Here is an 18,359-nt window from a genome sequence, read left to right as displayed (position 1 = left end):
TTTTTGTGTGTGTTTTTTTTTTTGTTTCCATCAATTTGATTTTGTTAGTTTCCATTTCATTGAATTCTCACATATCCGCATCCAGATCCGCACAACCCACACATAGCTATCCCAGCTAGTTGGTTAAATTGTGCCATTAGTTGGCGTTGTCCTTGCTCTCCTTTCGTTTAGTTTTAGGTTTTTTTTCACCCCCCTCTTGTTATTATTCCATTCTTCCCCAAATTCATTCTATTCTATTCTATACTTTTTTTTTTCTGTCGCGTTGTTGCTGCTGCTGCTGTTATCCTTTAGGGCCAAACAAGAGCAAAAAGGGTTTCGGCCATAAAATAACCAATTTGCATAGTTTAGTTAGTTGGACGCTTCCGCCTGCAACACTTGCTTCATGGAAAGGCGGTTCGATGGAGGTGGTCGGGGGAAGAGTCTATGAAAGGCCGCCCATAATTGATGACTGTTGGCGACAAGAACAGGAACAGGAAGAGAAAACACACTGACGAATTTTAAATTATTTTTTTTTCGGTTTTTCGGGAAAGGGGATAAAAAATGTTCAATTTGTTTTTGTTGTTGTTTTTATCTATTTGGCTGGCCATGCATATTTATTGGATATCCTGAAGCGTATCCATTACCCTTAAAACCAAAATTGATTTGCAAGAAAAAGTGAAAATTAAAATAAAAAAAAGAAAGGGTCAAAGTTCATGGTATGGATTTCAAACTAGTCGTTAGTTTAGTAAACTCATCAAATTAACTATATTTTCTTCAACTTTGACAGAATTTAAAATCTGTCAGGCAAAATGTATTCAAAATAAGTTTGATTCCATTTTGCTAAAAAAAAAAAAAACGTTGATAAATGAAAAATGAAAATATGTATGGATCTGCTGCTCCTCCTATTCCCTTCTGCTCCTTCTATTTCGAAGAAGCCTTCGACTGGATTTTAATGCAGTCCATAAAGGACAGGAAAGCAAATGACAGTTGGCGGTTTGCTTACATAGCCAAAGGCCATAATGAGCAGCACATTGGCAATGTCGACCCTGAACAACGACAGCCAAAAAACTGTTCATAAACGAACAGAATTTTTTGCTTTTCTCTCTGTCTGTCCTATTACCCCACTCCATGGCTTTCTTTCTCTCTCTCACTCTGTCTCTTTTTCCCTAGCTCTCTCTCTCTCTCTCTTTCTCTTTGTTGAGTAGACGTAATTGGAAATGATGCTCAAGTCGCACTTCGTGTTGCGTGAAGCATTAATGACGATGTCCGCCCTCCATCAACAGAAAATGCAACGAAAAGGACGAAAATGGTGCTACCAACTGATGGGATGGGAGCATCTCGTTTGCTTTGATAACGTGTTGCCACTAAATGAATTGAATGTGATGCCTTTTAGCGGAGATTAAGTAGCAGCAACCAACAGTAAAAAATTCACATTCATTCAGGCACTGATTCTATATATTTTGGTACACTCTGCCCCATGAGTTTAAGGTTTAAAAATACGGCAAAATATAAAACCAAAAAGCAAGTGGCCACTTTATTGCGTTTTTACATTAACCAAATTCATTTAGTTCATAATCTGATTCAACATCTCTTAAATTTTTCCTGACACTGTATTGTCTCATATAAGTAAAGTCTCTTTACCCACTGCAGATGGAGAAATCCTTGCTTCGTCTGGTTCTCTGGTCTCGGTCTCAGTTTCGGTCTATGTCTGCATTTTAAGCCCTGAAATGCCATTTCATCTTTTTAATTGAATTTTAATTTGTTTAGAATGCGCTTAGAGCTGGCAGAGCAAAAGTGGCAAAAGCGCCATACGCCAAGTGGCCAAGTGTCCAACTGGCCAAGTGCTTGTCGTACTCATTCACATTCCTGGACATTGTCCTCGAGCCGAACGAACGCCTTCACTTTACTTAACTAAGAGCTCTAGTTTTAGTTGCTGTTGATGGCTACTGCTTCTGCAGTTGTTGTTGTTGCTGTTGTTGTTGTCTGGCAGCATTTCACAAATCGATTAAATTTAATTTCTTTCACTCGCCTCGCCTTTCAGTCAGCCATCGTAATTTTCTTCGTTTTTTGCTGTTTGTTTTCGTTGCTTCCTTCCCATTATTTCCCGTGGGTCGGAAAATCTGCGGCATGGGGGAAGTTTTCAACAGTAATTTCATAATGAGTTGACTTTATGCGGCCCAAACACAAGCAGCAGAGAACGAGAGACGAGCGGAAGTAGGCAAACACATTATTTTTTCCAGTTCATGCCAACATTAAACAATAATGAAGTGCAGAAACTTTAAGCAGGATAAAAAAAATAAAAATAATTTGTGACCATCACTGAAAATGACTTTCATTGCTCAAAAGGAAGATGAAAATTGAAATCTGCTTCAGTTTTCATTTCATTTGTGATTTTGTTAAAAGCATTATATCAAGACAATTTGAATTTGTTGTTTATATGTTCCAGTGAAAAAGGACTTGTATTGTTTGTTCCTTTATCTTTTTGTTATTGTTGTTCGTTTGCTTTTCTTTTTTGTTTTTTTGGCCCAGGGACAAGTTTTTCTGGTCGACTACCTACAATTAAAATGCCCCGACAGTTGAAATGTAAAAATAATTAAGAAGAAAAATAAGTAAAGCAACAAAATAAAAGAAAAGAAGAGGAGAAAATGTTTCATAATGTTAAGAATAATAATAATGACGTCCTATTTCTTTTTGGTTTTTTTTTTTTTGTTTTGGGTCTGCGAAATTAATTAAATTTATTAAATTTTTGCCACTGAAATTGTTCGCCTTGGCGACAACTGGGTCGTAAACAATTTGGTTAATGAAAAATATGTGTGGAAATTCAAGTAGGCAACAAGAAAATATTAAAAGAAACACATTAATTTGTGTTTGGTATGTATAGTAAGACCCGAAATAGTCCAATAACCAGTTGCCACATTACGCAGGACAAAGCTGGCGGCATTAGCGTGACATTATCCGAAAGTGCAGCAAAAAGGAAGGAAAACTAAGGAAGAGAGCCAAAAAGAAGTAGAGCTGCAAGAAACGAGCAAAACGCGTGTTAGCAACAGAGGGTAGGAAGCCAAGGATCTTCGTGTCCTCTTTTGGTAAGATTGTATGTATGTGTCTATGCCTGTGTGCGTGTGTGTGTGTGTGTATGTTGAGCAAAGAAAATTTAGTGAAACTTGAAAGCAAATCCTGCAGCTTGCAACTTAATTTCATGGCATGAAGCACGGGCACCGTTCTGGCCTGGCCTGGCTTGGCGCGTTGCATGCGGCAACTTCATTCGGGCAATTTGCTACACGACAGCTTGCCACGTGCTAGAAGAAGACACCGTCCAGTGGCAACCAGCAAGCAGCAAGGACTTGTAAGAGCAGTACGAAATTAAAAGGAATTACATTCACTTTGTTGACATTTTTGCGGATGCAAGAGGTTTCATTCGGTTTTGTTTTTGTCCTGTCCCTGTTCCTATCCCTGTCGTTGTCCTTGTCGCTGCTTAGCTCCTGACTTGCCGGTAATGACAAAAACATTTTGTTGCAAGGCCACATGCAAATGAACAGCAACAAAAGAAACAGCAACCAGCAACCAAAAATAAAAAACCTTAGAAAAAAAAAAACTTAGCAAGTCCTTTCAAATGTAGTCATTTCCAAGAAAAAGGGAAATTTTGCACATTTTATCGCAGATTTTCGCATCGAAGACGCGCGCGCGACTTGCATGCAGAATGGGGAAAGCAAGCAAGCAAGCGAGTGAGTAAAAAAACAACATCTAACAAAAAAGCGGAACAATTTTTTTCTCTATTAAAATGAAAGCAAAAAAAAAAAAAAATGAAGCAGAGGACCAAAATTGCTCATACGCCACGTTGCTCAGCGTACGCGACAAAAGCGACAGGAACGTTTAAATATTTCTGTTTAAATTTGTTTTGTGTGTTTTCACTCGCTGCTTTTCCTTTTACATCCCTTTTCTAGCCTTCCCTTTCTTTTCTTTTATTTTTTTGCCCCTTCTTTTCTCACACTTTTCTCACTCACATGTCTGACGATGTAACATGAAAATATGCTCCAAATACAAAGAAAAAAAATTAAATAAAATAAGACGAACAAACAAGGAGTCAACGAAAAAAAAAGAGAAGAGAAAACAATGAAAAAGTTTCATTTAATTTTTCATATGAAAATATTCCTTGTGCTTGGCTGCCGCAGGTAAAAATTTTCTTTTCACGTGCATTTTGATGGCTGATTTAGCTAGTCTAAAATGTTGCTACTCGCTGGCTTACCAGCCCGTGTGGTATGTGCCATGTTTTGACAGTTAATAAAAGTTCATTTACATATACCTAGGACAATTAGATTATTAGCCCCATGTGAATGGGGGTCTTGAAAACAACTTAATAATTCTTTCATGCAAAATAATATATAATTTTTCGCCTTAAATGGTTTCTTATGTTGTTCTGGTAAACTTCTTAAACGACCCTCGTGCAGATGATATTACAATTACATATACGCATTTCTATAACTATTTTTCCACCCACTTTATCCAAGACTATACAAATTGTAGAACAATTTACATGTCATTCACGCAATTTGTTGCGTATTATAAGTATGTCGATTCCAATGCTTCTGATATGATAAATATATTGTTAAATAATTTACAACTTTAAGCTCCACCATTCGGTCGAATATAAAAAGGCTCAGACCAAACAAAGTAAGATATAAGTAAAGTCCAAGTGAAAGTAGTAGCCGCACGGCCATATAGAATGATTAAGTTGCAAGTGAAAATTATTTTATGGATTCTCATAATTTTGCCGAGATTTTCAGGCTCGCGGCAAATTGAAAACATAAATTCCAATTCCATGAAACTCTTGGCTTTTGAGGATTTTCTGTATTACCACAATTTGAAGCATGCTTTGGTCTTGCTGCTTGAGGAGGAGAAAATTGAAGGCATTCAGCATTTGTTGGCCAACTATTATGTGCAATTTTATAATTTGAAGAAGCCAATGAAATTTGATGAACTCTTTTATTACAATAGTCCACGGACTGGAGTTTTAATATTAAATTATGAAAATGATTATGCGAAACGTTATATTTATAAAATAGCCTCTGAGATGGGATATTTTAATAATACTCAAGCCTGGTTTATGATGGGATCAGCAGGAGAATTCGCAACCAATGAGCAAGCCATAATGCAAATTCTTAGTGGCTATAATATAAATATTGATGCGGATATAACAGTTGCCCTTGAGACTCCTAATAAGTAAGTGTATCTGTGTAAATTAGTAATGAAAGTAATCAAGATATTTGTCTTCCAGCAATTTCACATATCAACTGTATGATGTCTATCAAATTAATACTCCTTTAATAATAGAAGTCAAAGGAAGTTGGTCCCCCATTAAAGGTTATCAACTATTGAATAACTTTAAGAACACTTGGGTTGTAAGACGTCGAGATTTCTACAATTTCACTCTACGTGCCAGCACTGCGGTAACTAGACACTACAGAAACTAATGGAATTTGTTAATATGTAATTTAGTTTTCAATCAGTTAATTGAGAAACCCGAAGGCTTGGATGACATGTCGTATTTGGCCAACGACAAGCAACTCTTGCAATTTGATCCCATGCAGCGCAAAACATATCAATTGTTTAAACTCATCCAGAGTATGTACAATCTCAGGTACCAACAACACTTGCGGTTGTGGTTTGGGAATGGAGCATTAATTAGGATTTAATAATTACAGCTTGGATATTGGATTCACAGACAACTGGGGCCAAATGCTCAACAATGGCAGCTGGACTGGGGTAATGGGTCAAATAACCAGCCACAAGGCTGATTTCGCCCTCTGTCCCATGCGTATTGTATTAGATAGGCAAAGTTCAGTGCAATTTACTCCCGTCTTGCATACACAATTGTAATATTAAACGAGTTAGAAGTGAATGTACAACTACTCAAATATTCAATTTTTATATTTACAGGATTCATTTTCTGTTCCGTCATCCACGTCGCAATATTGTGCGAAATATCTTCTTTGAACCACTGAGCACTGTGGTCTGGTGGTCTGTTTTGGCATTGATTACGTTTAGCACTTTGTTGCTGGTCCTGCATGTACGTCAAGAGCATCGCGTCCTTAGAGTTGACGGAGAACATCATCATCACGTGGAACGCCGATTTGCCTTTGTATGGTTCACGATGATGGATACGTATTTGCAACAAGGACCAGACCCTGAAATGTTTCGTTTGATATCAACTCGTATGCTTATCAGTGCCAGTTCCATATTTGGCTTTATGCTAATGCAGTTCTATGGAGCCTTCATTGTGGGGTCACTTCTCTCTGACAGTCCGCGGAGTATTGTTAATCTGAAGGCATTGTATGATAGCAATTTGGATATTGGCATGGAGAACATTTCCTACAATTTCGTTCTCTTTACTAATACATCCAATCAGTTGGTTAGAGATGTCTATAGTCAAAGGATTTGCCGCAATAGAGAGCGTAATATTTTGAGTATTGATCAAGGAGCAGAACGATTAAAGCAAGGAGGATTCGCTTTTCATGCGGCCATCGACAGAATGTATAGATTACTAATTGAATTGCTGGAGGAACATGAGTTCTGTGATCTACAAGAGATCATGTTCAATCCTCCGTATGTGGCGTCCTCGGTGCTGGCCAAAAGTTCACCCTGGCGCGAACATTTGTCTCATGCAATTCTTCATTTGCAAGCCACTGGCCTCATGCAATACAATGACAAATTGTGGACAGTGCCCAAGCCAGATTGCAGTCTATTTAAAGCTGCCCAAGTGGAGGTGGACCTAGAGCATTTTGCTCCAGCACTCTTTGCTTTGGCTCTGGTCATGTTGGCCAGTGGAACTGTCTTTCTTTTGGAGCTTCTATTAGGTTTGTCCAAGGGCATGAGAATTCGTTGCTTTTAATATTTTTGTTTCTTGTTTTCTTCATGCCGGGTTTTTTTTTTTTTTTTTTTTTTTTTGTTGAATTTTTAATAATAGTTAAAAAACAGGAGAAAATTCTGTAATAATGTCAACTAGTTGGGGATGCCAAGGCACACAGTGGACAAAATTAAAAATTCCATTAAACTGCAAACACTTACATATAGCTTTAGTCCTCCCCAACCCATTCAGTTGCTCTTCACCCAGCCCTTTACTCATGCAGCTTAAGTTGGGTCAAGTCAGAGTTGGTCATGCTCAGGCGCCATCTTCATTTTCCACTTAATTATAAAGTGACAGAACATGTTTTAGAAACTGTCAGCTGTTTTTCTATTAACTGACATGGCTTTTAACTACACTTGAAGAAAAGTTTTAAAAAGGTAGAAGAAGAAGAAATGTTTAAATAATCTTATCTTCAACTGCAAATGCATGTCTGTAGCATTAGATTTAATGATTGCATTACCATCAACTGAATACAAATTGCATTCTCTGAGCCAACATAGAGCTGTCAATTCAGTTGTCATAAATGTGTGACAGACATGGAAATGGTCAAGTTGTCGCGATTGCAAGTAATTTTCAGTGTAATTCTGAATCATTCTAAGAAAACGCCTTTTAATTTCTATTTATATACAAACTAAATTAACCAAAGATGAGAAGAAATCTAAAATGTCTAACAAATATCAAATGTCAGTTATATTAGTCTTACGGGCTAAGCAAAGTCCTTTTAGTTTCTATTCAACTTTTCGTCTCTGTTTTAGGGTTGGCCAACTTAAGGCATAATGTCAACACCCAGATATTCTATCACTTAGAACCATTTATGTGTATTTTTTCAATTTTTGTTTTCCATTGTTGAAAAATTATTGCCAAGCTGATTGAAATATATGCATGTAGATACATATTAGGCATATTGATTTGCATTAAACAATGTACATATATATCTCTCACATACATACACACGCACACGCACACTAACACACATGTCAAATTATGCAAATTTACAACATGATTAAGCTCGTTTAGTTTTCGGACTTGGTTCTTGGACTTAGGCCTCATCGCTGTCAGCCTGTGTTTGTTTTGCAATTCAAATGAATTTGCTTCGGTTACGATTAGGAGTTTGAGGCTTGAAATTTTGTCCAAAGACTTTCCCCTCTTCACCCAAACACGTTCACATAGTCTCCTCATGTGTGTGTGTGTGTGTGTTTGGCCATGTTTGTTTCAGTGTTTTGTTTTGGGTTTATGTTTGGTGTCTGGCATCCTCTTTGCTATTGCCATTTCCTCATCCACTTCCGCCAGCCACCAACCTTTCGTCGGCACAAATTCATACAAATTTGTTGTATGGTCGTTTTTCGGGGTTCTGCTTCCGTTTTCGGACCCACCCCCTGGACCAAAAAAGTATCAATTGCTCGGCATTGGCCTGTATTTATGCATTTGTTGTTGCCATTATTGTTCGATTTCTATTCTTCATATTGGCCATGGTGTATTTTATTGCTGTATGATTATAGTTTTGCAATACTCTGAATGAATTTATATTGTTTTTGTTTTTTTGAAGAGAGATTGGCCATTTATATCTGCGATTTCCTAGAATGGTCCTTTAAGGAGTTTTCAAATTATAAATTGACTCTTATTAAAATCATTTTATAAATGCAATTGCCATTTAATATATTTGTTTCGTATTGATTGATATACTAGACAATTTTGTCTCAATTGCCAGTTAAATGTTTTAATATTAACAAAAACACTTTATTAAGCAAACAATTAATATAACAGTTAGTCAAGCAAAATGGAAATAGTTTAAACCAACAATTTCAATTTTCCCTCACGCACCAGTGAAGCAAATCGTTTTATTTAAAGAAATGCCTTCTTAGACGTTCATTCTAACAGTTTTACTGTATAACCCGAAAACTTCGATTTTGTTTGCATTTGGTTGATTTACTTAATGTTGCCACGAATCTCGGTTCGATGTTAGAGCCACAAGAATCTTTGGCCAGTGAGCAAAATAACAATAACAACTTTTGCAAATCAATATTAATTGCTAAAATTCACTCAACCATAAATTCATTAATAAGACAAAAGCACAGAAAACGTAAAACCAAGCAGCTTTCCATCCACAGCCACAACAGAGAGGGCGACGGGTGTTCAAATGAATGGGGCGATGGAAAGCGAAAGAGAGGAAGACAAACAACAATCTGTAATATTTTCACAATTTATGCTTTTCCCTGATGTTGCTGCTCTACTCCTTCCTATTTGCAGCTCTCTGACTTATCCTTCCACTCTTTAGCACACTTTGACCGATTGCCGTGGTACTGGCAAAAAAAATATAGATATAGAAAATAAATACCTCTAGCCGACTTTGCTATACCATGCTGCAGAATTTGTAAGTCCAAATTTATGTCGATCCATATTTGATTTATTGATAAATATTATAATAAAATTTATATACTAGATCCGACATGGCTAGAACATGAAAACTTCTTCCTGTCTGTTTCATACTTTTCGGCGACCTTAATATATCATTTCAGCCTTTGGATGCATGGTAGAAAAACTTTTGCAACTTTTGCGCTGCATTTAAGCGACTTCCTTTCATTCTTCGTCCCTGTAGTCGACTAATGCTTTTCTTCACTTCACGTTAACCTTCTCTTCCCTCTTTTCCCCTCTACCTATCATGTTGCTCGTCTTTTGCTTCTCGTCTCTTGCTCGTCGTTCTTGTGTTATGTGCTTATTATAAAATAATTAAGTCCTTTAGGAAATTATAGTTCTTGTTGCTTTTTGCTTCTGTTGTCGTATATTTTTTCCTTTCTCACACAATCTGCGCACGATTCTATTTGAAGATACCCTTTAATTAAGTGACTATATCAATGATGTTTATAAGTTGAAAAAGACAAGATTTTTTTATATTCTGAGAAGCAGAAAATGTATTAATTTCATTTGTTATGAGTTTAATAGTAAAATCTCTTAAAGGACAATTGTAGGATAAGAACAGGAAATCTATTCGATACCTTGCAATATCGGTCGAAAAGGATCTCGGGATCATCAACAAGATCAGGCACTTTCTAATCACATTCTCACTCATTCTTGCAATATATTCTGATAAAATAAATAAAAACTGTTTTAGAGAATTTACAGTATATCAACAATTCGATAACAACTTTAACACTTTGCCTTTTTTATATTTTGTTTCTTTTTCCTGACTTCAGACTCATGTTACGCTTTGCGCTGTGATTTCTGTACATTTGGTTTCTTGTATTGCTCTTTACTATTGTGTATTTGCTCGGTAAATGCGACAGAGAATGATGTAAAGAAATAAGAAAAAAATCAAGGGACTAAAACAAATTTAACTGTTGAATTTAGTTTAAGTCTTATTTGTAGCTTATAGAGTTTACAGCATCTAGTTAATTTATGTTCACGTTAACTGACATTAAACACTCTTCCGAAATTAGCATGCAAACTAATACAAACTTGGCCAAAGATACACACGCAACGCTCTGGCAAACATATTCAAACTCTCAATGATTGGGCCAGGAAATGGAGTTTACCTCGAAGCAAAGCATCAGCATCGGCATCAGCACTCAAGCAAATTGTTTGCCCAAATGCAAGCCATGGGGGGTAAACAAAGGTGCAACAACGCGAACGTGACAAGGATAATAAGCGTCCTTCTGTTGGCCCTGTTAACTGAATTGAAAGCCAACACAACTGAGATGCTGACACAGATTTCTCTTACACACATACATACATATACAAACACATTTTGAAGTTAATGAATCGTAACGGAGCACGCAATTGCATGAGATAAAAATTAATTGCTGATTTGCAGGGTACCAAAACAATAACAAAAACTTTGCCAACCAATGAAATTTTTTTTCGGTACCAGAATTGGCCGCCAAAAATCGTTAATCAAATGGAAAAATGGAAAATATATTTTCCTGGTAGCCACTGTAAAATCCATGCCACGCCCTTGCAACATACTCTGAATTGGAATGTATCTCAATCTGAATTGTGGCAACAGTATCTGTATCTACAACGATTCATGCGGGAATCCCATATCCATAGAAAAGTGCGCGTGTGTGTGTGTGTGGGTGTGGGTGCGAGTGCATAATTTGGTTGCCTAGTTTTTGGGGCCATGTTCGGGTTTTTGTTTTTGACCAAGCAGCGCATAAATTTGCATCACAATTGGCCGTTTGCTGTTGCCGTTCATTGGCCAGGGTTAACTTGTGTCTGTGTCGGTGTTGTTGTTGTTGTTTTTACTGCCTTTGTGTTGCTATTGCAGTTGACGATTTGTCATTTTAATTAGGCAATGTCCCGTCAAAGTCAGACGCCAGCCAGCAGCAAACTGAATGTGGTAGAAGGATGAGATTTTGAATTTAACATAATGTTGTTGTTGCTTTAACTTAGTTTTTGATTAAATGACCAAAAGAGTTAATTAGTTTAGCTACAATACGACAAAAGAAATTCTTATTTATATATTGCTTTGAAATTTGTTGTTGTTGCCACTGTCAGATAAAAAGAAATAAATTAAATATGCCATTTTGGCCGTAAAGAGTCCGTTTCCGTTAGTGTTGCTCGCACGCGTTTCCGCTGTGTGCCACATACTTATGCATATGCAACTAATTTGTTATATTATTTTTTTCATATACATACTAATTTAAAACAACAAACTTTTGAAACTTTTACATCCGTTGACACACACACAGACATATACGCGCAGAATAATTGTCAAAGACCATATAAGCATCAATAAATACCAGCACATAAGCGAGAGAACGAGAGTGGTCCTGTCGACCGCGTTGCCATTTCCGTTTCCGCTTTTTGCCATACACGTGCGTGTCTGTGGCTTATGTGTGAGTTCTGAGTGAGCCAATGTGCGAGCCTGTGTGACTGTGCGCCGTTTGGAATGCCTGTTGACAATTTTGCGGTAAACTGTAGTCAACAACGTTCACTAAAATACCAAATATAGAGAGGGGAATAAAGAGAGAGAGAGAGAGATGCATTTCCGACTTTAATATGAATCAAAAATAAATTTCTGGCGTGGCAAAAATGGCAGCCTTTTTTCAGCAAGTATCGGAAGCTGAATGTTCAAGTGCCCTTCGACAGGTTGACCATTACATCCTGTTTATGTTTATAGTTGACCCCAACACTTTGCTTTTGGGGTTCTGGGCTGAGCAAAAAGTGAGGCCGAGCTATAGGAAGATCGAGAGGGAGAAAAAGCGAAACGCCTTTTAGCAGCATAAATTTAAATGCAAACAAACAACTCGACACATACATCATGATGATGCCCCTATCGCAAACTGATTTAGGTTCATTTCTAATAAAGTCACATTGTGGTTGGGCAATTAAGTCGACACACTGGAGACACAGACTCCAGACTGAGAAAAGTCTGGCCGTAGGCCATGGTGGTACATGTATAAAAATTACGTAGACAGCAATAATTAATTAGATACACAATAAATTACTCATATGCCAGAAGCAGTACCCAAGGCAAAAAGAAAGACACGAGAAACAGACAGATAAATTTGGACGACACACAAAAATTCTCCAACATTTTTGCTTCAGCTCAATGGCAGTAGAATATAAAGAATGGACAGAAGGTAAATGGTTTTTAATTTAAACAATATAATTAACTTTTATATCCACTACTTTTCTTGCTTTCTCTTTCTCTCTCTCTCTCTCTCTCTATCACTTGCTCTCTTTAACTACATGTATGTAATTCTGTTAATTTTTATATGATATAAAAGTTGATGTGCTCACGTTTCTTATGCTCATGCTACTGCTGAGTGCCTGCACATTTGCGGTTTGTGTCCAGTCCTCATAGCCATGTCATGAACATGGAACAGAGACGTGTTCCATTTTCCTTAGGACCCATTGCTGTGGCATAATAATTACATTTGGTTTTAGTTGCACAACTCGTGCAAACCGAAATGTTAATATTTAATTATATTTATTGTAAAAAAAGAAAGAGAGAAAAAACTCAACTTCATTCATTTAAACTCTTTTAGCTCAAATCCCTAATTAAGTTAATCTGTTGGCCATATTTTAATTAACTTATGTTTCACAGTTTTTCTTTCTTAATTCTGTCTAGCTGTGTATGTGTGTGTGTTCGTTTTTTTTTTTTTTTTTGTTGGTTTCGCCTCAAGTCAGACACAAGGTGCATGTATGTAATTAGAATGTGTTGCCTACTTGCAGGCGTTTTCGTTGGTAGAAAACTTAGGCGCTATAGCTAAGCAAAAGTAGAAACTGAGTCAACAACTTTCTATTTTGTCAATGGCTTTTTTCCCAACCACCCCACACTGTAAGATTCTTTCGTAAATGACACTCGCACAGTCTGCATATGAAACATGAAAAAAAAAATTATTTTTCAATTCACAAATGAAACTTTTTCTAGTATTAGAAGAGCAGGCAAGGGAACAGGAAGAGTAAGCGCTATAGAGAGAGAGAAGGATCTAAAAGAGAGTCAAGGAGAAAACTTTAAACTTTAGCAATTGCAGCAACGACTCCCCAATGTGAAGTGGTAAACCAACGGTTGAGATAGAGAGAGAGAGAGAGAGAGAGAGAGAGAAAAGACACGGAGGCAAATCCTGGACAGCTGCAATCGTAATTTGCTGTATGCTACCAGCCACTGGGTGTGTTTTCTTGGGTTCTTCTACTTTTTGGCCACGGCACAAACTCTAGAAGGAAATTACAAACCAAAGTAAACGCCAAGAGCAGCCAAGGAAGTTGTTGACGCAGGACGAAGCGCCTGGCGCTGAGTGTCAGTGTCATATCCTGTGCCAAAAGTGCACACATATATATACAGAGAAAGAGACCTACAGACCCAGAGATGCTGCACATTACAAATGAATAATTTATGCTCCCTCCCTATCTCTCTCTTTCTCTCTCTATGTGTCTCTTCCCCTGTCTGCCCCTATCCCTGGCAGATGGATGCGAAGTTGAGGTTGTAGCACATTCACACAGTCACGAAGGACTGCAACATCGTCCACAGGCTTGGTCAAAGCCAAATGAGTTGTGGCAGCGTCTCGCTGGTGCCATAAAATGAGGCAAAACCCTGACTACTTACCGTCTTCCTTCCCTTGCCCTCCTTACCCACTATCTCTCACTGCATAAAGCAAAATTTTTTTGCGCCCAACAAAAAAAACCTCAAACTTGCTTCTTCTTACAAATTACTTGTTCTTGCGTCTGGAATGGCGTGAAAATTATCTTCAAGAAACGGAAGAGAGCAGCGTACCAGCTCAAAAAGTTATTAGAGCTAAAATTCTTTGCCTTTAGCCTAAGTAATGGCCAAGTGCATATCTCTTAGCACATATTGAGTTATGACTTAATTGGATAAGAGCCTGCTTTTTGCACTTTTGTAGTTACTTTGTATGCGACGCCATCAGCAAAGTTTTGCCCAAAACTTTCTGAGCAAAAGCATTTACATCTTTTGCCGCAAGATCATGTTGTTAGTCAAAGGCAACCAAAAAGAATTTTCAAACATCAAAGACTCTATTTTTCTTTTAATTATTTTAAATATTTAAATTGTAAAATGAATTTATCTTAGTTTATTTGACACTTTAAATAGTTTAAAAAACATAGACATAAAGATGATCTTAAGAAGCCACAAGTAAACTAAAAACTAAAACTAAAAAACATTAACTTATGTCTTAATGAAAAATATAACTGTTTAAAAAATTTGCTGAGTTTCTAACTTTAAGAGAAAATTGCTATTTTAAGCCAAAGGGGGAGACCAGTCTCTTCATTCCATAAAATAGAATTCCAGACATGATTTAAGAGACGGCAAGTGTTAAAGCTACAGTTCAAAAAACTATAATAAAATAAACATTTTGAGATAAAGTAAATTCCAATAAACATTATCATTCTCATTGACGTCAAACAAAACTTGAAAAATTATTTTCTTAAGTTGTGAATCAAGTACCGACAAAATTATGTGCGAGAGTACGTGATACGATATGGCACCAAAGGGAAAGCTAAATGCAAATGCTGTTGACACAATTCTGTATGAGAAAATAAACCAACTAAAATGGAAATAAAAGGAGAGGAGAGCACAACTACTACTACAACTACTGTTAGTGAGTGCAATTTGCGCTCATTTGTCAATGCTATGTTTCTATTCTGATGCAGTTCCATTGCACTTCGATTGTCAATCTATATATAACGTATGCGCCCCTTTGGCCATGCAGTATACCGCCTTTTGTCTGCCGTCTGATATCAGCAATCTGCAACCAGTCGATGCGATTTGTCGTTGTGTTGGAGAATCACAAAGCGCATTTGTTTGACAATTTAACAAACAATTCCATTGTCAGTTCTTTTTCCAGTCTTCCGTTCACTTGTTTCACTCTCCCCTGACAACTTTGTCAGGACTTTGTTTATCAAACGCTATTGGGGATTTTAATTTATAATTCAACACTTTTGTCATCGTCGATGTTGTTCAAGCCATTTAAACTTAAAGAATTTCACAGAAAACTTCCCAAATGACAAAAAGTAAATCTATAGAATATCCAAAATAAAGTAGAATTCAGTATTTTCCATAGTTAAATTGCAAAGCGCTCGATTGTTAAAGAGCGATCCAAGCTCACTCGAGCGATTTTATTTCCAATCACTCTTGCACGCATTGTATTTGTTGTATTCATTTTAGTTGGCAATTTTTTCAGCTTTGTTAGAAAATTGTTCAAGGCTCTAATTTTGTTACCGATTTGAATACGAACAAATTGCCTAGCTAGGTCAGTCATTAGAAAAAAAGGAAAAGTGTTTCATTTCACTGCAAATTAAAATGCAAAAAATGTCAAAGAGTCACACACGAATCAAATATCGCTGAAAGAGGCACATGCAACATGTTCATATGTTATCATAAATCTAATTCAAATATAAATGTAATTTAAATATTTTTCCACATTTCCAAGAACTCTAAGACATTGAAATGAATGCGTAGATTATTGTACTTGAAGAATTTGCTATTCCTACTCAAAAAAGAATCTAATAACTGCTACATGTCGACATCAAAATACTCTTTTCAAAATTTACTTTTCAAATTTCTGAACTACTTTTTGTCTAATTAACAGTTGCTTTCTCGTTTTAGTTTTATGACTTTACTCTATACTTATATTTAAAAAAAATCTTTCTAAATGGAATTTAACAAAAATCTTTACAAATATACACTTTCTTTTATATTTTCATGAACTTACTTTTAAAGAGTATTCAAGATTTGTCCAACTTTTTCTTTCTGCTTTTATAAAGTTTATATAAAACATTAAAATTTGAAGAAAGAACACTGAACAAAAATATATAAATATTTTGATTAAGAACTCATTTGTCATTGTTGACGTTGCGATTTTACTTATTGAATTGCATTTGTTTAGTAAATATATATTAATATGGTAAAGTTTTCGGATCAAATCTTTTTAAAAGAAGTTTGATTCATTTATAGAAATTTTACAGTATTTAACAGAGGAGCGTTACAACTTCGATATCAGCTTTCTATTTTTAGCTTCCATACTGATTAGTTCAATTCTAGACATATAAATAATTTCATAATAACATTTTTCTCTGTGGAAGTGATTTATTTATTTAAAAGTTTCTCTCTTAAACATTATTCGCAGTATCAAAAAATACGCGCAGCCGGCAACATGTTGGCGAAACAGAAATTTCCGACTTTATTAAAAGTTCTCAAGTTTTGGGCTTTTTTATACATTTTGCATGATTTGCAATGTGGTGGGTATTGATGTCAATAAATATTTTCTTTAAAAAAGGTCGACGTATCAACGACATTTCCATTTCAAGCTTACTGCTTTAACTGCAATAACGGGGAATCGATAGCAGATAGAAAATTATGTGATACTAAGCTGGATTGTTCAGATGGAAGTGATGAGACTTTTGAAGTATGTTTTTGGAATCAGTGTCCAAATAAATATCGTTGTGCCTATGGAGCGTGTTTTACGGATGAACAAGAATGTGATGGCATTGTCGATTGCCATGATGGCACTGATGAGTATTGGCAACGTTGTTCCGATTTTGAAGAGAATCAGAGGAAAAATGGGGAAATGCAAAGCGATTGCCCGTGAGTATTAGACGCTTTTCAGTGTAAAATATTGTATGTTCAATATTTTATTTTAGTTTAATTAATCAAATCCAATGCAAAGAGTCAAAAGAATGCATTCCCATTCGTGCTACTTGCGATGGCGCTGAGGATTGTCGCGATGGCAGTGATGAAACATTCGAAATGTGTTTAAATTCCTTGTGTCCATTTGATACTTTTCGTTGTGCCTACGGAGGATGCATACCCAAATTGTCACTTTGTGACCATCGGGCAGATTGCAGAGATTCGAGTGATGAAATTCCATCGATATGCCAAAAATTAAAGCAACTGCCAATAAATTCTAAGTGGACTGTGGCTCTCAGACCAAAACATGTACCAAAGCCGACTATAGAACAATCTTCATATTATCCGGAAATTGCACAAACTGAGGGACCATCTAAGGAAGCCATTCTGAAGGGTTGCCGCGTACCACCAAGTGATAATACCTTAATTGTGAATACCCTATTCAATACGATTCCCTATAATCAAAATCAGACTGTTCCCCACGCCACTATCGTTCGACTGCGTTGTGTAAAAAATTATGCCCTAAGGGGAGAAGATGTTAATGCTTGCCTTAACGGCTCTTGGCAAGGATACTGGCCCGAGTGTGTCAGGACCTGTAAAAAAGGCACTATAACCCAAAATGTGAGCATCAAACCGACTTGTACGTACCGAGCTGATTCCATTGACTGCAGTAGCAAGGATATCAAACTAGTTGTTGGAACTAGAGTCACCGTTGAGTGTGCTCCGGCATACATCAGTCAAAAGGCTAACCAATCATCAGCGGAATGGTATTGCCACAGAGATGGTAATTGGCAATTGCACAATACAACAATATACAATTTCAAATGCATACCGGATTGTGGAATTATTTTGCCAACTGTACAGCAAACTCCATGGGTGGTTAGTCTATTTCAAAGAGATTCCGCTAATCTCGCGCGACATAATTTCAAATGCTTTGGTGTGATTATGACTCCAACATTAATCCTCACACATAAGGATTGTGTGCTTGAGAGTATAAAAAATCAGTTAGATGTTTATACTATTGTCGAAGGAAATCATACAGTCAGCTTTAATAATACAATGGAACATGCATATACCCTGTACTATTTGGAGTCCCTGTCTATTCACACAGAAGGAATATTGGCTTACTTGAGTTTGATAAATCCTCTCATATTCTCAGCTCAAGTTCGACCAGTGTGCTTTAGAGAAGAATATTCAACTTTTATCGGTGAACCTTTTGCCAAATTAAATGGTACAGATAATAAATATTATCTTCATTCGATTGTGGATCCAAAGAGAGATATACATAGTATAGACGAATATCGAAGTTCTCTTTTCTTCAAACTGAAAAAGAATCAAATTAAATTTTGAGACAAAACAATTTAATTGTAATTCATCTGGGAAGCCTGTGAAAAATAA

At 36.5% G+C, this 18,359-nt stretch overlaps 2 protein-coding genes and 1 long non-coding RNA gene across 3 annotated transcripts in view; 2 read left to right on the top strand and 1 right to left on the bottom strand.

Moving 5' to 3' along the window:
- LOC137584387 (uncharacterized) overlaps window positions 1-18,359 on the bottom strand; it is a 128,527-nt gene that overhangs the window by 52,581 nt on the left and 57,587 nt on the right. The window lies entirely within an intron of this gene.
- Ir84a (Ionotropic receptor 84a) lies at window positions 4,700-6,865 on the top strand. Its single transcript, XM_068301805.1, has 5 exons — window positions 4,700-5,196; window positions 5,252-5,423; window positions 5,484-5,614; window positions 5,679-5,849; window positions 5,914-6,865. Exons 1-5 carry the CDS (start codon window positions 4,700-4,702, stop codon window positions 6,863-6,865), a joined length of 1,923 nt encoding a protein of 640 aa, XP_068157906.1.
- Window positions 16,480-18,336, top strand: LOC137584863 (modular serine protease-like). The gene is made up of 3 exons (XM_068300447.1): window positions 16,480-16,573; window positions 16,643-16,919; window positions 16,976-18,336. Exons 1-3 carry the CDS (start codon window positions 16,489-16,491, stop codon window positions 18,309-18,311), a joined length of 1,698 nt encoding a protein of 565 aa, XP_068156548.1. The 5' UTR covers window positions 16,480-16,488; the 3' UTR covers window positions 18,312-18,336.

Source organism: Drosophila tropicalis, unplaced genomic scaffold, assembly GCF_018151085.1.
Source record: "Drosophila tropicalis isolate 14030-0801.00 unplaced genomic scaffold, ASM1815108v1 contig_878, whole genome shotgun sequence".
Lineage (NCBI taxonomy): Eukaryota > Metazoa > Arthropoda > Insecta > Diptera > Drosophilidae > Drosophila > Drosophila tropicalis.
Note: the sequence above shows the minus strand (reverse complement) of the source record. Positions and strands in the feature narration are given on the sequence as shown.